Genomic DNA, 21,016 nt, shown 5'->3' with positions numbered 1-21,016 from the left:
AGGATAAATATTGCTGGTGCTATAATATAATGAGTCAAAATTCAACATCAACTTTATTCCTATTTTGTATTTTTATAAAGGCTGAGAAAAACCTTCACTTAAGTAAGTGAGAATTAAATACATTTTGTATAGCAAGGAATAAAGTTCAAATTCTCAACTTCTGTTCAAATTCTCAGTTATATTCCCAAATAACTTAATGACCTATTCATCAAAAATATTTTAAATGATCTGTTAGTTGGCAACTCAAGTGGAGCTCCTTTACTTCTGTTGAAGGCAAAACTTGGAACCTATCTGACCTGTCAAAGAATTTGAGTCATGAGTCATTTAGTCCCTCAACCCTTACAAAGACATCCGAATAACCTCTGGCACATGGACGGTTTGATGCCTGGAGGAATGCAGTGTGGCAGAGCCAGGACAGGGAAAGTGGGAGAAAGACAACTTTATAAGGGCAGGTTGGGAAAGGAGAGTATTACTACCTTAGGCACACAGAGAAGTGGAGTAATTTTCCGAAAGAGCATATGCGGAAGTTGAAGATCTGAAAGTTGACTACTTTAACCTGCTTGTGTGCATATAACCCTTAAAAAAAACTACATACTGTGTTATTTGGATGTTTGTTATTCAATATGGTTCTCATTCAATTTTTCTGTCTTTATTCTTCTACTATTATCCGTTATACATTCCTCTATAATGATGAGGACAAAAAATCCTTTTATCTAGATATCGCTAAGCACAAGTAGTATAACCCTGTAGATTACAAATCCAATTAATTTTCAATGTTAAAAGAAATCCCTTTTGCTTTATTGCTATTATTATCCACAAGGGGGCGCTCATTCAATCATTTTTAAAGTCTGGTTTAGAAATGAATAAATGTGTTCATGCAAGTGCACTGAAGTATATTTTCCAGCCATTTTATTTTTGTTCTTCAAAGATTCTAATGATGAGAACTGCCTCCTACTTTTTCTTGACACTCTTTCCTCCTTGTCTCAAGGAAGGACAATCTATGTCCATATTTGTTATCCATAATACCTCAAAATAAGAAGCCCTGAGTGAAGGTTTGTGTTCCTGGTGGTGACAACAAAAGACTGAAAACACTGCATACAAGGAGTCCCTATATAAGGAGAGGTGCACATATACTCCCAAGGCTGGGACTACAGATCCTTCCAGCAGCCCACTTGGTAGAAGAAAAGGCATGGACTTCCAAGTCGCATGTCTCAACTGGCCATAAACTAAGACAGCTGGCAATTTTTCTAACCTCTGACTTTAAAAGGGGCTAAAAGTTACTACCTCACAGTGATTTGCACAGAATTTGATGTTGAAAATATACATAAAGCCAACAAAAAGGACAAAATAGAAACTAAGCTACTAGTTAATTTGTTTTCCCCAACTACCTCAGTCCACTCCTCTTCAGATCCTGGTAATGAATCTGGTTATATAATACATTTTCTCTAACTGTAACCTATGTGAATTCTGGGTTAGTGAGGACAATGTCCAAATAAAAAATATATATATTTATAGATAGTCTAGGGTTTGGGGTTTTTTTCCCTATGCTTTCCATAAAGTATCCACAAAATTTCCTAAGTTCATAAAGACTTCCAATTAATCCTTCCCTCATATATGTTTGAGGGATATGTTTGAGGGCACACTATATATAATCCATCTTTTTATTCCCAGTGCTTAGCATAATGCCTTGTATATAAAACTGTCTAAATTGTGAATTGGCAAATGCCTTGCCCAAATCTTAAGGCCTTCACAAGGTTCTTTACGAGTCTCCTTTGGCAATGAAGAGACAAACAAGTTACTAAATTATGATAATAAAATCTTGGGAGAATTACAACAGTTATATCAACAAAGTGCAATGGAAACACAAAGGACACAACTAATTTTGCCAAGGAAATATGGGACAGCTTGATGGAGAACTGGTTAGTAACAGTAATAAAAATAATGCTAACATGTATCAAGGTCTTATCATATGTCAAACGATATTCTAAGTCCTGTGTATTACAAATTCATCTTACCTTCCCAAATAACTATATGAAATACTCTTTTCCCCATTTTATAGATAAGGATACTGAAGCACAGAGATGTTAAGCAATTTAACTAAGTCATATGCTGTAAGATACAGATACCATTCAAAGCATGAAGCTTCCTGTTGTCCTCTCCGGTGGACACAGAGGTGAAATTTGAACCCATACTTTAACCGCTATATAAAACTCTGTATATAATACAGAGAGAGAAGGGAAGTCATTCCTGGCAGGGGGAACATCATATCCAGGAGAGTAAAGGAGGTCTGTACTGCAGGAGGGACACATAGAACATGGCTACATTAAGAAATAGCATGACAGAATGTGTAAGACATACTCCCAAGACTCTTCCAAAGGTGAGGGGGCTGTGTATCTCTGGGCAAGATACTTAAACTCTCAGCTTTCCTATTTGTGAAATGGAAATAGTAATAACTGCCCCAGAGTATTGCATGAAGGATTATGTTACTATTTATGAAGTGATTAGGACACTGCCAAGCATATACTGCCATGAAAGTGATGGCTAAAATAAGCAGACAAATACTACAGGTGTGTGGCTATGGAGAAGGGCTGTTGCAATATGCTAGTTAAGAAATGATAAAGGCCTAAGTAGTAATAGTGGAGATAAAAGGAGATTCCAATCAAATCTCTCAGGCAGACAAAAGTATTTGGTGGGCATTTAGATTTTAGATTTTGGTAGGGTAGTGAGTGGTATGTGGTAGTACATAGGGAAATCCCAAAGACCACCCTAACTTTTCTTTTTTAATTTTTATTTATGATTTTAGAGAAAGGGGAAGGGAGGGAGAAAGAGAGGGAGAGAAACATCAATACGAGAAACACTGATCTGTCGCCTTCTATACACGCCCTGTCCTGGGACCAAACCTGCAATCCAGGCATGTGCCCCACCGGGAATCAAATCAGCAACCTTTCCGTTTACAGGACAACAGTCAACCAACTCAGCCACACCAGCCAGGTCTAGACCACCCTAACTTCTGACACCTTGGAGACCAGGGTTTCCAAGACCACTTTCAGGTTTACCTACTAGCTGGACAACACCTCAAGGTGGACAATAACCTCACTGTTATATTAATGGTTATGATTATGGTTTATTATAGCAAAAAGATATTGATTAAAATCAGTTAAGAGATGCATGATGCAGAGTATAAAACCATTCAAAGCATGAAGCTTCCTGTTATCCTCTCCGGTGGAAACCTGGAGGACAACTTTTCCTTGCAACAATGTATGATAGCATACATGGGGGTACTGCCAACCACAGTGGCTCACCAGAGCCCTGGTGTCTATATTTTATTGAAGTTCAGCCATACAAAGATGGTTGACAGCCCATGTGGCTAATCTGCAGTCTTCAGCCCCTCTGGAGGATGATCAAAGGCCACAGGCCAAGGTGATATCACACTCACAGCCCTCACCAAAAATCACATTGTTACACTTTTCTGTGTGGCCCAAGCCCCCAGGTAAACAAAAATACTCTTAGGCAACACATGCGAAGGGCATAGAGATCACCTCCAAGGAGCTAAGGGCAGATGCCAAACCTGTTTTTGAGTAAGGGTCATTTTATTACAAAGGTAGTAAATGTGTGGATAAGAGAAATGGTCATGCCTTCAACTGAGATAAAGTATGCAAGTAGCAACTGACAACACAGGTCTGGAAATAAAAAATGGTAACATGCTTTTGAGTTTGCCTGGTATAAAACTAAGTGAAGTTACCAGAAAACACTTAGAAATCTGGGACTGAAGCTTGGGAAGGACCGCACAGCCTGTAATGACAGCGTATTGAGGGAAGTTTAAAGTCACACCATGGCGGGCTCGCTGAATGAGAACATGCAGACAACAGGTAGAGCAAAAGCTAAACCAGTGTAAACTCCAACTTAAAGGGCTGCTTTGCAAAAAAGGTTATTACAAAACAATAAAATTAAAATAAATACTAAATCTTCTCTACCACAGGGAACTAAAAATATTGAGTAAATTACTTTTTAGGTAGCACTGAAATACACTTGCCCTTCCTTGGAAGTAGACTCTGTAAACTAGATTGCAAACATTATGTTTTACAAACAGTTAAAAAACAAAAATATTTCTGGTCTTTTTTTCTCCATGCTATCTTCTATGCTCAGACTACTTTCTATGCTGAGAAAGCCTTTATTCTGCCTATGGCAAATTTAGCACATGTTTATGCAAAACTTAAATTACCATGAAAACCCAACAAAAAGGTAGATGAAGCAGAAGGCACAGTTAATTAAATGGATTTGAGGTTCACTACTCGTTTTGTTTAGGGTCAAATAATAATTTATAAACCTGTCTGAGCACATTAAATACAAAAATAATTCATTACAGGGTATGGGTAGCCAGGTTACTGTAAAGTCTAATGGCAATATACCTCTTGAAATCTTTTTTTTTTTAAATCATCCATGTATGTCTAATTACATCACAGGTATGAGAGGCAAATATAATAGAAGTCAGCAGTGGAAATTCTTGAACCAGAGGGCCTGGGCACAAATCCCAGCTCTGCCTCTTACTAGATGAATGAACTTAGAAAGTTACTTAAACTTTGTGCAGTTGCCTCAGGAGAAAAATAGGAAGCAAATCTCATAGGTTTGTGCTGAAGATCACAGAGTTAGTATGGGGTGGCATATAATAAGTATGCAATAGATATTTGCTTATCTGGTTATTTTGAGTTTTGGCATACCGAAAATCTTATGAATTCACTGTACACTTCACTATTCAGTCTTTCTCATTTCTTCTCTGCTATAGAAAATATTTTCAAATCTAGTTTTTAAACCTAAAAAACCACAATAAACTACATTTTCATATTACATTATTTATAAGTTACTAAAACAGCTTAATTTGTCCTAAAATTATCTCAGAATCACCTCAGACTTTATTAGTCAAAACAATCAGTTAAAAAGTGCTTAAAACTGTCCTTTGTAAAAAAGAAATTTTTATTGAGTTGAGCCAAGAAGAGACGAGTACCAAGTTTCAGATATTATCTATTAGCCATGGGACTTTTCTTCCCTGAGCAAATCGTACTGGGTTTTTCACCCTAACTTCACAAGCAGAGCATTCTCTCCCCTCAATCTAAAATGCCTGGATCCTTTTGCCAAGGTAACTCTGTCACCAAGACCTGGCTTCTCCTTAAGCCTTTGCTGGCACCATCAGCCTTTCTTAGAAAGACCAGGTACTCCTGCCAGTTTGTAGCAGGATACTTATAGAATGAGGGGTTTATAGAGTTCTAACCATGCTCCCCCTCTCCCAAGAACACTAGACTAAAAGCAAACCGATCCCGGAGACTGTCTTGCTCTTTACATTCCACCAGGCACAGGATGCTCACTTAACATACCAAACTTCCTTCACTCACTCATATGGATGCAATGCTTGTTTTCTAGAATACATTTAAATAATGTGTGCATGTGCACACACACATTTGTTCAAAACATAGCCAGCCACAGACAGGGAAGAAATATGATCACCGAAAGTGAATTTAAGATAAAGCAGTGCTGGTTTTAAAGATTTGCTGTATTATCTTCTGAATTCCAGAAACTACTTAAATATTCTCAAAACTTTTAAGATTTCTCTGTTACCAGTATAGTTAATTTTGTCAAACTTGTGTGCATTGTTGTTTCAAAGATCAAAGCATTGTGCAACGCAAGGGCATAACAATTTTTGTTTACTATCACTACAAAGTTTTTATCTCCCCTTTCTAAGTTCCCGTAACTTAATCCATTTTCTCCTAGTTCTTCCCTGCTGTAGCCTTAATAAAAAAAGGCAGCCAGGTTTAGATTCTTTTATACTCACAGCAGCCGTCGCCCAAAAAGGTTTCTTCTTCTATCACAAAGCATCGAGATGAATTATACTAACCTTACTGTGCTCCACGCATCTCCAAGTTCTTTGGAATATTGTTTTTCAAAATGATCCAATACAACTTTGCAAATCTGTTTTGCAAGCTTCCTCTCTGATTTTGCTTTCAGCTATGATGATAAGAAAAAGTTGCTGACACACTCTGGTATTACAAATTTATTGAACTTCAACATTAGCCGTCTTTCTTCTTAAGAACATTTTAGATAATTACTAGCTCTTGCAATGGAAGCAGTACTTCACACATAAGCAAACTGATTACCATACTCTACTTATTTAAAGTATTTCTCCAATTGATTATTGCTCAAATGTGAAACAATGTTAAAGCAGAATCTAGTGGCGTTAGCACAGAAAGTCAACTTAAATAAGTCCAAGCAAAAACGTCAAATTAAGTAACTCACTCTAGATGTTAACATTAGGGGGAACTGGGTGAAAAGCATAGGGGAAATCTGTGCAACTGTTTTGTAAACGGAGAATTATTCCAAAATAAAGTTCATTTAGAAGAAAAGTCACTCTGGTTTCCTCGTAAACTTCTTTGAAATTCTGTTTCGTTTACTTATCCAAGAAAAGCCTTTCGAGGGCCAACGATATAACAGCATTGTTCTAAGCTCCCAGGACGGAGCAGTGAAAGAGGCAGTCTCGGCCCTCGAGGAGCTGGCCTTCTGCTCACAGCTGAAGAGGTACTGAAGTCTGCGTGCCGGGCTGCACACGGATTACCTGGGGCAGAGGTGCCTTGCAGGAAAACGACCGAGAACGCTCACGAGCAGGCGTTTTGGACTGTGAAACCAGAGAACCCCAGACATCCCCAAGTTCCCTCGAATCAGCCCCCTCCATCCCCACCAGGCCCTTACAGAAGCGTCTGGTTTAGTCAGGGGCACCAGCCTGGTCGCAACCCTCACCCGGGTCAACATCATTCCGCTGCAAGATCCCAAACCAGACAACTTCACCGTCCGAGACCTAAAGATACGAGACACCAAATAAACAGCCTGACTTCAGAGTTTCGCGGGGATTTCTTTAATTGCCGTACTTTTCCTGGGGAAGATATCGCGAGATATTTCCTTGCCAGCGTTGTCGAAATCTCGCCGTGGATGCCTAGGTACCGCGAGAGGCACGCGCGCAGTTCCCCGCTGTGGGCGGCTAGAAGAGGTGGTACCTACTTCCGGGGCGGAGGCTGGAATGTTTTGGGTCCGCTGACCTTAGGTTCTCAAGCCTATCCCTAGGATATCTCTGGCTTTTGTGCGTTTGGGAGGGATGGGACTCCGTAGAAAAGTGGAAATCTTTGTCATTATTAGGTTTTGTTGCATGATCATTGTTTTAAAATCTCAGAGGCTAAGGTAGTTGAATAAATCTACCAAATCTTATGACCCCCCATTAGCCCAAATAATCAGAACTCAAGATAAAAGGATGGATATGATGCAAAAGAAATTAAGACACATTTCCTAGAGATGGTCCGCTAGGTTAATCTCTTTTAATGGGGAGGGCAAAATGATTATTAAATTGATTGAAATAACTAAAGTGCTCAGCGCAGAGGCTAGGAAATGTATTGTTGCTGTGTGTTATTTTCAGTCGTGATTTTCATGATTATCATCAAGTTCTGGCACCAAATGTCTGAAAAGACCAAAATGAACGTTCACACTGGCCACCTCACCCTCTTTTACTAGGGGCAGTATTACTGTTTCTCAGATGGCATTACACCCATTCGGATAGGCAGAGCAGTTTATTTGCTCTTTTATTAGTGTTACTCTTGCGTTGCTCCCTTGTAACAGCAATCAGCAGCTTATCAGAGAAAAGACCTTAAAGTGCTCCCTGATATTCAATGAGCATCTAATTTTCAGACTTTTGACACTCACAATGTCAGTGTAGAAATATACAGTAGGTGCAAATCTTAGGACCACATAAACAGATGTTACCTTTAATGTGATTTGAAGTTTAATGTATTTATTTAAACAAGATCTCCAGTAATCTAAAAATTTAGATTTGGTGGGAAAGAAAATATAGTGTGAAGAAGTGAAATGATTAGATTTCTCCAGTTTGTGGGATGTTTAGGGGAAACTACCTTTCAACTTGCATTTGTAGAGATTTTATATAATTTTTTGCAGTCATTACATAATGTTACATTAACTAAAATAGTAACATATTTACAATATAGACATAAAAGACTTTTAAGGGGTTATTAGAAGTCATATATATTTCTATTAAGAGGATGTGTTATTCTTGGGAAGACTATATTCTATTTTGTGACTCAGCATATTTATATTTTCTGCTTTTAAATAAACTAGTTCTCATTAAAAAATGTTTAAAGCCTATGTAATGAAAATTAGGTATAATACTACTAGAGATAATTACTATGAACATTTTGGTGTATTTCTCTAATGCATTTTCACGGTTGACCAAACACTATATAATGTAACCTCTTTTTCTTAAGAACTTTTCATGACACTTGATTTTAGCCAAAAGGCCAAGAAGTGGTAAGTGAACAACACACAGTATTCCTGGGCAGTCTCCCGTTCCAGCACTAACCAGGCCCAACTCTGCTTAGCCTCCAAGATTAGATGAGAGCAGACACGTTCAGGGTACTATGGCGCAGCCACTGTGGAAAGCAGTATGGAAATATCTCAAAAAATTAAAAATGGATCTGCCTCTTGACCCAACAATTCAACTTCTGGAAATATATCCAAAGAAACCCAAAACATTAATCTGAGAGAACATAAGTATGCTTATGTTCATTGTAGCTTTATTTACAATCACCAAGATATGAGCAGCCCAAGTGTCCGTCAGCAGATGAGTGGATAAAACTATGGGACAGTTACACAATGGAATACCACTCAGGCATAAAAAGTAAAATTTTACCCTTTGTGACAGTATGGACGGACCTGGACAACATTATGCTAAATGAAAATAAGCCAGAGAAAGACAAATACCATATGATTTCTCTCATACGTGGAATCTAATGAACAAACTGAACTAACAAGGAAAATGGGAACACTCAGATAGAGAGCAGGCTGACAGCTAAGGGTAAGGGACTGAGCAAAAAGGAAAAAAGATTCATGGACAAGAGTGTGGTGACTGCAGGGTGGGGAAGGGCAGTATAAGGAGATTAAAAGGTAATAGAAAAAAAATTAAATAATTTTTCATATGCATAATATCTAGAAATTCCAAGTATTTGAAGGTCTGGAGGTTCTCATACTTAGTTATCTGCCTATTATTGATAAACATTTTTGCTCATGAATCTCTGCATGTCTGATAATTTTACAATTTTTTATTATGTTCTTTGGTTTGGGTAGTTTTTCAAATCTTGTATTTCTTTTGTAAATAATCTGCTCATGTCCATTTATCTATAGATGTCTTAGTGCTTTTATTCATATTTATATTAGAGATGTTAATTATATCACATTTTCAATTATTCTTCCAATTTTTCCTACAATGACTTTAAATGTGAAAATATTTTAAAATTTTATGCGGCCAACTGAGTTTTTGATTCCATTGCTTTCAGGCTTGGGAATTTCTTTGCACAGAGGGTAGCTACATCTGTTTCTCCCCTCCTCCCTCTTTTCTACAGTTTGATCTTTAACATTTAACTTGTATATCTGTCTAAAGTCAGTATCAGTGTATCATGAAAATGTTAATAGATTTCCCCAATCCCATATCAAATAACTACAGAAAAATGAACGAAATTCCACAGTTTTAAGAATAAAAACTGTCAGAAGCAGACTTGTTTTAAACCACTGTAAACGTAAGAAACTGAGCTGACACAAATACCACAATTCTTTAAAATTTTTATTCATTTAGTTTTTTAGAAAGGGGGAGGGAAGGAGAAAGAGGGAGAGAAATATCAATGTGTGGTTGCCTCTCATGCACTCCCAACTGGGGGCCTGGCCTGCAACCCAGGCATGAGCCCTGAGTGGGAATTGAACCAGCAACCCTCTGTTTCCCAGGCTGGCACTCAATCCACTGAGCCACACCAACCAGGGTGGAATTTTTTTTTTTTTACTATAATGTTAATGAATGAAGCATCTTTTTGCAAGTTATTAGTCATCCCTTTTTATTTCCACAGCAGACAGTCAAATTAATTAACCTAAATAACGATTATACCCACAGGCAGACAATCATCCAGGATATCTTGGATAACTTCTTGATGAGGGTGCAAAGATACAGCTTAGCAGTGATATGGCCATTGGCACAGTCTCAGCAAGAATGGTTTCTTTCTGCTGAGAGGCAAAAAGATTTATCTACCTTATTCTTCTGGGTTCTTGTATTTGTTGTTTACTTACCATCAAAGATAGTAGTGTGAATACTTCCCTGAAGTAACTATGAAAATGACAGAGGAGTTTGCTCTTGCTGTGTGTGCATATATATATTTATATACATGTATACAATGTATCCCCTCAAAATATCAGCATATGTACAGTTGACTTAATTAAAATACCACTTGGCAGTCTGAATATGCTTAAACTACAGAGCACATTCACTGTCTAGAAGAAAGCATGTAACATCTTGCCACTAAAGAGGAAAATAATTTCTACATATCTAAGTGATTTTATTGTGAAGCCAATTAATCTAAGAAATGTTTCAAAGTAAGTGTACTTTATAGACTATCTCCTACACTGTTTCATGAATTTTCATATTTATATAAAACATCTCTCATGAAGGTTTCCTTCATGTTCATATAGAAGTGTATATGTCAAAATGTAAAGACAGGCTTTGTAGTTAAACACCTGACATTAACAGAACATCAGGATGGCAGAAAAACACAAGAAAAACCTGCCATAAAAATAAGAGAACAAAACAGTTAGTTACAGGCAATCTTGGACTTTGACTTCAGGTGAATAGCTAGTTAGCTGAGTCTCTATTTTATTATTTTAGGCTTCCCAAGTGGTGTGTATAAAATCCAGCAGACAGTCCATTGGGACAAGGAAGCATATATGGTAACTTGCATCTTATTTTTATCCAATCTTTAAACAACGTTTAGAGGGATATATGTACAAGGTGCAGAACATGTATATAACTGTTTTAGGATGAAACGTATACTTTCAAAATTCATATGTTGAAGCACTTAACCCCCAGTACCTCAAATGTGACAAACATATTTCGAAACAGGATTTTTCTAGAGGTGATTAAGTTAAAGGGAGTCCTTTAGGGTGGGTCCTAATTCAACCTGACTGGTGCCCTTACAAAAACAGGAAATTTGGACCCACTGAGACACTAGGTAAGAACATACACAGAGAAAGGGCCATATAAGGACACAGGGAGGAGGCCATCTGTAAATCAAGGAAGAGAGATTTCAGAAGAAACCATCCCTACAACTCTTTGGTCTGGAATTCCACACTTCAGAATTATGAGAAAATAAATATATATTGCTTAAGTCATCCAGCCTGTGGTACTTTTTACGGCCCTAGCAAACTAATATAGTCATCTTAGTATAAATGTATACTCAAAATGTTTATTGAAAACAATGTAGTATAAACATTTGATTCATCCCCTAGGTCATAAATTGTTTCCTCATCAGCACACAGAAGAATTTACAGCTCAGGCTCTAAACAGGCAAATGATTCTCTTTCTGTTTTTCTCTTAATTATATGCTGATCCCCTTATTAAAGGACATTAATTTATGATTTCCTATTTTTTCTCAAAAATTAGAGCTTCTTCTGTTTCCACATAGGTAATGGATTATTGCTATTTAGATAATTTATACACTTTAATATACATTTTAAAATATCTGATTTTTTTGTTTTTTGGATCTGCTAGATTATACTTCTTGATAAATTAGTATTAGCAGACTCTTAGCTGCAACATATACTCCACTTACAGAAAAACTTAGGTATTAAAGCCAAGGATAATAGTTTATAAGTTACAGCTTTATTTATATAAGCAGTTTCAGGGTTTTGTTCTGTGTTTTTTTACAGTATTTTATTTATTTAGATTTAATCTTTATTTTTTTTTAATTACCACTGAGTCCCCTTACAACCCCTCCCACCAGCAATTACCACATTCTTGTCCATGACCATGAGTCCTTTCTCCTTTTACTAAATCAAGCAGCTTCATTTTTGGTAAGTGTTTGCTACCTGGAAGCATTGAACTTTTTTTAGTGTGGAATGGGAGAAATTGAATGAGGTAAATAACATAGCATATAGAACCAAGTAACAGATAAACTAAAGCATAGTCACAGTAAAAGGAATACTTAGTAAGAGATCAGCTGCAAGTATACTGGTATATTCTACAGCTGAATGTCTCCGAGCTATTCATAGTAAGTTTTACATATTAAGTCGTCCATATTGCACTTAAAAAGAGTATTTAATTTTTTTATTCCTCACCACAGGATATTTTTTATTAATTTTAGAGAGGGAGGGAGGGGTGGGGGAAGAGAGAGAAGAGAAGAGAGGAGGGGAGGGGAGAAAAGAGGAGAAGAGAGGAGATTGACCGCTTGCCTTCCATATGCGCTTTGACTGGGGATTGTACCTGAAACCTTTCGGTGTACGGGACAATGCTCCAACCAACTGAGCAACTGGCCAGGGCAAAAGAGTATGCATAATTTTGAACTTGCAGAATAATGGCACTCTTTACAAAATTACAAATTTGCTTCCCCACTATAAAGGCCAAATTACAAAATCAGTTTGAAAAGGTGAGAGAAAAAACAAAACCAGAACTCTAAAAATCTAACTATTAGCATTTGCAACACTTTTTCTAATGCTGCTTCCACGTATAGTTTCACACCTGAAATCAATCACATATAATACTGTACACATTATATATGCATTTTACACATAATTAACACATAGAATTAACTTTCAAATAAGTAAAAAGACATCTTTTGGTCAGTAGCTTTAACTTAACAAAACACAGACACTAAATCATAATCATGATATTCTAATGGGGAATGAATATACTATTTTTACATAAAGCTACACATATTAATATTAGTAAACATTAAACCTAGCTTGTTACTGTAACCTGATTTTTTTCCTCTCAAAGCTAGAGTTTACATGCTAAAAATTTCTTTTCTAAGTATACTTTACTAGAGTCTATAGTTCAATTCCTGTGTAAACGTGAGAAACAACCTGACCTTGGAGTCCTGCTAAGCTGACAAAGACCAGAAGGCAAACTCAAGGGCCTGACCAAAAAGATCAATGTCAAAACCAGCAAGGTCAGTGCCTGCCTGTCCACAACCCCATGCCCTGCTCTCTTTGTTCTGCTTTTCCTCTCCTCCATCCTCATAAAAACCTCTGCCTGCACTAAATTGTTAAGTTGTAACCATGATTTAGTACCTCCCAATTGTAATCAAAGTTATGTATTCTGTAACAAATCAAAGTATATAATCAACCCTGTACTTAGTTCTCCTTGCAGTTGCAAACCACAGCTGTCCTCTCAAGGGAGGAATGCTAACATAAATTGAGAGAGAACACCAGAATGAAAGGAATAAACTGAGCAAAAGCTGCACCACTCCCCTTTCAGCCGCTGCCCCTTATTCCCCCTTCCTACTCTCACCAGCACCTGCATTTCTGCACTGCTTCTGGGAAGTTCCCCTCACCTGCCACACAATTCCCACCAACTCCCTATAATAATGGCTGGCTTGACCAGAGATGTTAAGATGGGTTTCTGAAGACAGGAGTCCACTCATCTTTTCGAGATGCCAGCACTCAAATAAATCACTTTCTTTCTCACCAGTACCTGTCTCACAAGTTTGGCTTTCCTTGCAATAGGCAGCTGAACCTGGGTTCAGTTTCAATATAATCTCATTTTTAACTGGAGTTAAAATGATATCTGCCACATATATAAAACCTTGTGCAGAGAAAAGTTTTTCATTTAAAATAAAAATTATTTTAATCTGTTGACTTAAGAATGTCTTTCAACAATCATGTTTTAAAGCCTTTCCTATTTTTTATGCCAAAGAAATCATTTAAATTCATCAAATGACAAGAGGAAACAGCATAATGATATAAATTATTTTTATTGTGTGAAAATGTCATAATTTACGATGGTTAAGAATAAAAATGCAGCATATAACAAAATAGGCATTTAACTGTTAAAAGCCACCTGGATTTACAAAACTTAAAATTTTTAAATGCTTTAAGAATATAAATTAATTCTTGAGATACATAAAACATTAATTCTACTTCATTATTTATTTAATTTCAAAATCACTTTAATTAAAAGGACTCAGTAAATATTATACACAATTGCAAATTTAAAAAGCATATCTATTCTCAAACTAGATGAATTTTAAAAAGATGGAAAAAGTATGAGTTTAGCTCTTTAAAAAATGAGAAATATAAATGTTATAAAAATAAAAAAGATGTACAAATGAGTTTTTCCCTTTAAAATCCAGCTCAAAATTAATACATGTCTCCTTGTGTTGATTTTCTTACATATCAGGCATCTATGAAATTTAGGTTAGGAATTTTATATCTGAAGTAGAATGCTAGGTACAAAACTCAAAAAAAAAAAAAAAAAAGAAAGAAACTGCACATGATGATGACTAGAGTAAAAAGTGACCTAGTTAATGAAAGCTCAGGGAGTTTAAAATGTAAATAAAATGTTATGCTCTCAAGTAAAACTATTAAAGTATATAATCATACTCAACTGCCTTAGACATACTTACGTTTTTGTCAGATACCAGTATATGACTGTTGTCAGTACAAGTTACCAAACTATCAAATTGACAAGGTGATATAGGAATCATACTGTTTTACAGTATTTTCACTTTGATATAAATATATGCTTTAAATTAAATGCAACATTATGAATCTATTCTTCATAATATACATCTTAAACTTCGTCCAAATGCCAGACAAATAGAGGATCCTACAGATGCCACTGTTCTTTGTAAGAAACATGCTACTATTCTAAAATTGCGAAATTATTATGGAATTATTTCTTCACAAAATTTATTTTGAAATTATTTGTTTATTCTGATTTCTTTAGTATCCCAGCATTTCCCTGTCATAAGCACAAGTCTCTGGACCTACAGTAGCTTTTTCAGTCTTTTTGCCTTTAATTTCAAGGCACTAAAGTATTACAATAACCTAAGAATCACTGCAGCTGCTGATAGACAAAGGAGTGAAGAGTATTTTAATCTCTCAAAGGGTTTAACCTCTAACAGAAGGGTATATTGGGACTCTTAATAGTATCTCACATAACATTTTAATTTTATTTTTCTGACTCTTTTCTTTATTAGGCTCGTCATCAAAGAAAGCAACAAAAAAATTGAACTGTCTCCTTGGGTGGTGCTTTCAAATTCTATTCTTTGTTAGAATAAGGAACTAGAGTCTATTTTTCAAAGAGTATTATTTTAAAATTAGGTCAAATTAGGCTGTATACTTCAAGAACAATACTATTATAAAACATACCTCAAAAACATATAAATATATCATTTGTACAGTTAATATTCAACCAGTAAATTGACTCCATTTTCCAGACACAATTTAAAACAAAGCATTATAGAAAAGTATAGTCAATATCACAGTAATTAAAATTTCAAAACAAAAGTTATAGAAAAATATAAAAAGTTAAAAATTTAGCTTATAAATTCCCAAAAGTTCCCCTTTCATGAACATGTATCTTATAAAAAAATGTTTAAGGTATAGAAATAAGACTATTAAACATATAGTAATGAAAGTGTGCAAGTCCATCGGCTCTTTTTCTGAAAGATTTTACTTCAGGAATATACCCATGAGTGGAGATGCATAAACCAGTCAATGCTAATTCTTACTAACTTGGTCCAAAATGCTCATTCCATCTGCTGGACTTTTGTTTCCCCCACTTTTTCCCCCTTTTCTCTCTTTCTTTCTTTTCCTTTTTTTAATACCATGAACAGCATGAAAAAGTAATTATCAGGTCAGTTAAATCTTTGGCTATCAATCGCCTCACTGAAATTGCTATGGTTATCTTGTCCCATTCATCAGTGTTCATGGTTTTTATTTTTTTGAAAAAGAGGATCCTCCAGTTCATCTCACTGATATTAAGATAGCTCATCCACAGGACGTGGTTATGAGATCATGTCTTGAACATCACTGTTAGGTCTCTGTCGCACAGCCAGGGGAGGCAGTGGCTTCCCATAGAAATCTATGTATAGAAGGCATAACATAAACACAAAAACAGTTATGGTAAATACATATTTTTGATACAATTCATTATTTGCCAACCAATGCCTTTATAAAAAAAAAAAGACACTGACTTGACAGATGAAGCAATAGGAGAACAGAAAAAAATCAAAATCTAAGAAAACTTAAATTCAAAACACAACCACTACGGTAAATCTTTAACACTATATTGTAAATTAATCTCTAGTTAATTTAATAAAAAGCTGCACCTAATGTATACATTATTATTTTTGTTTCCAGTTACATGTTCACCTTAGAAGAGAATGAATAACAAATATTCAAAACCTATGGAACCTGTTGTCAAAGCCCTGATGAGTCAGTGTTTGTATAATCCATGTTCTTACCCAACTGCTATTACTTCTAGGTGTTCTGGAAGAAATAATTAATTATCTTAGTGTTCTGATAAGTAGGAATTTTTTATACTGATGCTTCAATATAGTTTAGTGATTTAGGGAATATTTGATACAAAAGTTTTATTTTCTATTTCATAGTAAGTTCCTATCCCTTCATTATCACAAACTGGCTAATAAATTTAACAGCATATCTAAACTTCTAGTAAGTAATTATTTCTGGCTTAATCCCTTAAAATTATAATAGAAGCATAAGTGCTCAGGATTACTTGAAAGAAATATACTGAAAATGTATTAGTTAGGCACACAATGCAATGTACAGATCAAGTGTCACAGAAATGCACACTTGAAACCTATATGATCCTATTAACCAATGTCACTCAAATAAATTTAATTTAAAAAGAAAGAAAACGTATTAGGGACCCATTTTCAGTTCTGCATGTGTCTGGAGTTGAGCTAAGCTTACTCCATGGTATAGCTGCCTCAGCTTCTATTCTGTTTGGACAAGTGGCTGTCGGAGACCTTAAACAGATAGCAGCCCTTCATGCAAGCACATGCCCTCCATAACTGTCTGTAGAGTCATAAGTAAGTCCCAGATATGAATTCCCCAATGACCCTTGTGGACAGGAGTCTCCCTTGTCCTCCAAGGCCTTTTCTCATGTAATACCCCAGTGGAACTTAACAAAACTCCACTCTTTTTGCTTTGAATGAACAAGTTTGGCTTTAGCCTGAGATACCAAAGCACATCACCCACATACCCTAAAAAAGGCAAGTGCCCCACATCCTGTAGATCTCTCTTCCTGCACCCTGCCTGGATCGCCCCCTGTAGAAGCCTCAAGGCATGCCATGTACTTCCTCCAAAACTTATGAGTAATAAAATCTATTGCAGTTTCTCTGGTGGTCTTTCAGAACTCAAGCTTACCATATAGCACTCAGGGGTCCACCTTAACAAATGTTAATTTAACAAAATCCTAATAGCATTTAAGGAACTTGGAAGTCATCACTCCATCCTAACATGAAGTAAATAGCTGAGCAGTCTGAAAAATCATCAGCTCTCCTTGGATCCGTAAGAGACAGCAGGTCACAAGACAGAACACTGCATCCAATATTGGACAGACAGACTGGCAAACGCAGGGAGTCTCAGTTTACTGGAGCAGACATTCATGAATACAAACTGCCAAGAGATCCAGTATCCCGGTAGAAAAACCTAGCAAGAAGTTATCTCTTTCCCTCACGAAATATTATTTTATTTTTGCAGTTGATATTATATTAGTTCTTTGCCAGAAAACTTAAATCATTCTACAAAGCAAGTTTCTTATTAGCTTAACTGTAGGGAATATAAGTTGACCTTAGTGCCCAACTGGTATGACCAACTTAACACCCAGTTTTATATAAAGGGTTCAAACACTTTAACATGAAAAATTAAATAGTAGTAATACTACATACAGAACTTTCAAGTTTGAAAATATTCTCTAGTTTATACATTTGGTAATTTGGAATAAATTTCTGACTTATTTCCCATAATGTACAACACATAACATATTAATGAAGTATGGATGGGGAATATTTACTAAGGAAAAACAGATTCTCATCTCTTCTCTGAATGCATTTGTCTTATCTGTTACATTGAATAAGCTTTACAGACAATAAAAACAATTAGAAAAGTAGAATCAAATTGTTATCAAGGTAAATGTCTATAATCAAAGAACAAGAGAGAATCTGCCTTAAAAATTCCCATCTGACTATAACAAATTGTTTTTCATCATAGTAAATTTTAAGTACCAAGCCAATCACAGTTAAATTTACTTATCTAAGGTAGTTTATCATGTACTTATCTACTTTCCATGAATCAAATGCAAAGAAATGTGTACCAAGTTAGAGGGGAAAAGAGAATGAAATTATAACATTGGGACCTATAAGCATCTTGGATGAAGATCTCATGATAAACTCTAAAAATTGTTATTAAATTACTTTTATTAAAAATTTTACCTGGCTGGTGTAGCTCAATGGATTGAGCTCAGGCTGCGAATCAAAGTGTTGCAGGTTCGATTCCCAGCCAGGGCACATGCCAGGGTTGCAGGCCACGGCCCCCAGCAACTGCACATTGATATTTCTCTCTCTCTCCCTCTTTCTCTCTTTCTTTCTCCCTCCCTCCCTCCCTCCCTCCCTCTCTCTCTCTCTCTCTCCCCCCTCTTCCCTCTCTAAAAATAAATAAATAAAATCTTAAAAAAAAGGTTTCATTTAAAAAAAATTTAATTTATTGTATCTGCTTTTTTCCTCTATTACTACAAGCAGAAATGGTCATACATTGTTTTTTAATTCAGCTTAGGTATAATCTGACTTAAAATTTATGAAAAAATAATACAGATATTTTTAATTTTTTGAAGTTATAGTGTTTTCTTATCTGCTATGAGAAGCTTAATTTATTGATACAAACTGAAAATTAACTGAAATATAGGAATATGGTGGTCTTAAACTTAATTATTATAATTCCCAGTTCTAATTTTTAAAAAGAAAGAGAAAACAAAACAAAAATGATGTTCTCAGCCCATTTTTAAACTCTTTTCCACTTGCCCTTAACTATAATGTTCCCCTGAGATGTTAACATTAGTTCTTTTCTCTGCATTCTACATGCTTTCCCCCCAAAATAGGAAACTATAATTCACTCAACTGCATTCATTCAGTAAACAATCACAGAGCATTATGGGCAAAGCACTCCTATGGTGTGATGACAACTGAAATTTTTAAAAAAAGGGAGTTCTGGCCAAGATGGACGCATAGGTAGAAACTCTTTGCTTCCTCACACAACCAAAAGGAAGATAACAACCGATCTAAAAACCATAAACAACCAGAAATGCCAGAAAATCCAATTGCATGGAACTCTGACAACCAAGGAATTAAAGAAACAGACAACCAGACCAGTAGGAGGGAGATGGGAAGCGGGGCAGGTGGAGGCGGGGGACTACACAGGGTGGGTGGCAGGGCTGGTTGAACTGGAAACTGAAACTCAGACCTGGCTGTGGACTATGGCAGGGGTGGCCACAGTGGGGAGAAACTCCCAGTCTCACACAAGAGAGTTTGTTGGAAAGTGGGGCTAGAGTTGAGCAGGTGAGCTGCATTGCTTCCTCTCTGACCCCTTCCTCACAGACAGTGCCACAAACGCAACACAGAAGGTTGCCTTGCCCTGGTGAATATCTAAGGCCCCACCCCCTTACAACTTAACAGGTGCACCGAGACAAAGAAACATGACCCAAATGAAAGAACAGAGCAAAACTCCTGAAAAAGAACTAAGTGATGAGGAAACAGACAACAGATGCAGAGTTCAAAACACTGCTAAACAGGATGCTCACAGAACTGATTGAGGTCAGTCACAAAATGAAGATACAAATGAAGGCTACCCCAAATGAAATAAAGCAAAATATTCAGAGAACCAACAGTGAAGGGAAGGAAACTGAGATTCACATCAACAATTTGGAATGAAAGGAAGAAAAACAATCAACTGGAACAGAATGAAGAAACAAGAATTCAAAAAAGTGAGGAGAGGCTTAGGAACCTCTGGGATAACTTTAAATGTTCCAATATCTGATTTATAGGGGTGCCAGAAGGAGAAGAGGAAAAGCAAGAAATTGAAAACTTATTTGAACAAATAATGAAAGAAAACTTCCCCAACCTGGTGAAGGAAATAGACTTCCAGGAAGTCCAGGAAGCCCAGAGAGTCCCAAAGAAATTGGACCCAAAGAGGAACACACCAAGGTACATCATCATTAAGTTACCCAAGATTAAAGATAAAGAGAGAATCTCCAAAGCACCAAGAGAAAAGGAGAGTTGCCTAAAAAGGATTGCCCAAAGAACTATCAGCTGACTTCTCAAAAGAAACCTTACAGGCAAGAAGGACCTGGAAAGAAGTATTGGAAGTCATTAAAGGCAAGGACCCACATCCAAGATTACTATTCAGCAAAGCGATCATTTAGAATGGAAGGGCAGATAAAGTGCTTCCCAAATAAGATCAAGTTAAAGGAGTTCATCATCACCAAGCCCTTATTATATGAAATGTTAAAGGGACTTATCTAAGAAATTAAAGATCAAAAACTATGAACAGTAAAATGACAACAAACTCACAACTATTAATAACCTAAAATAAAAAAAACAATGAAAACAAAAACTAGAACAGGAACAGAATCAGAGAAATGGACATCACATGGAGGGCTTTCAGTAGAAAAGGTGAGAGAAAGCACTGGGGGAGAAGGTACAAGGAGTAACAAGCATAACTGGTAGGCATAAAATAGACAGGGAGAGGTTAAGAATGGTACAGGAACCAGAGAAGTCAAAGAACTTACATGTACAACTCATGGACATGAACTAAGGTGCAGGGGGGGATGCTGGAGGATTGGGGAGTAGGGTGGAGGGGAGAAAATTGGGACAACTGTAATAGCACAATCAATAAAATATACTTAAAAATAAAAATAAAAAATAAATTTTAAAAAATCTACCTACATACCCACCCACACACTTGGCCCTTCTTTTCTCCTGAGCTCCAGAATCTCACTTGTACTGGAGTACAGACATTTCCAAACAGATAAACCTACACACACCTCCAAAGCAGGTTTTCTCCTCCCTTATGGATTTTCAGTCTTACAGGTAACACCAACTTTCTAACCCCTCTAGTGAAATAATCCTCTATTCCT

At 36.3% G+C, this 21,016-nt stretch overlaps 2 protein-coding genes across 11 annotated transcripts in view; both read right to left on the bottom strand.

Moving 5' to 3' along the window:
• The window catches only part of NSUN3 (NOP2/Sun RNA methyltransferase 3), a 67,074-nt gene extending 60,172 nt beyond the window's left edge, over positions 1 to 6,902 (bottom strand). For 5 of the 6 annotated variants that reach the window (XM_045850732.1, XM_045850731.1, XM_045850735.1 and 2 more), the window contains exons 1-2: positions 6,736 to 6,902; positions 5,888 to 5,997 (exon numbers count right to left, since the gene is read on the bottom strand). In XM_045850732.1, the coding sequence (XP_045706688.1) occupies positions 5,888 to 5,997; positions 6,736 to 6,798 (173 nt within the window). In that variant the 5' untranslated portion in view covers positions 6,799 to 6,902. The remainder of the gene's footprint in view (positions 1 to 5,887; positions 5,998 to 6,735) is intronic. The other variant, XM_045850733.1, reaches the window with a different exon arrangement.
• Positions 6,903 to 14,095: 7,193 nt separating this feature from the next.
• Positions 14,096 to 21,016, bottom strand: part of ARL13B (ADP ribosylation factor like GTPase 13B) — a 71,097-nt gene continuing 64,176 nt past the window's right edge. For all 5 annotated transcript variants that reach the window (XM_045851785.1, XM_045851786.1, XM_045851787.1 and 2 more), the window contains one exon: positions 14,096 to 15,943. In XM_045851785.1, the coding sequence (XP_045707741.1) occupies positions 15,867 to 15,943 (77 nt within the window). In that variant the 3' untranslated portion in view covers positions 14,096 to 15,866. The remainder of the gene's footprint in view (positions 15,944 to 21,016) is intronic.

This window comes from Phyllostomus hastatus, unplaced genomic scaffold, assembly GCF_019186645.2.
Source record: "Phyllostomus hastatus isolate PE091 unplaced genomic scaffold, TTU_PhHast_1.1 phas_contig_86, whole genome shotgun sequence".
Lineage (NCBI taxonomy): Eukaryota > Metazoa > Chordata > Mammalia > Chiroptera > Phyllostomidae > Phyllostomus > Phyllostomus hastatus.
The sequence above is the reverse complement of the archived record's forward strand: the minus strand, read 5'-3'. Positions and strand labels throughout refer to the sequence as shown.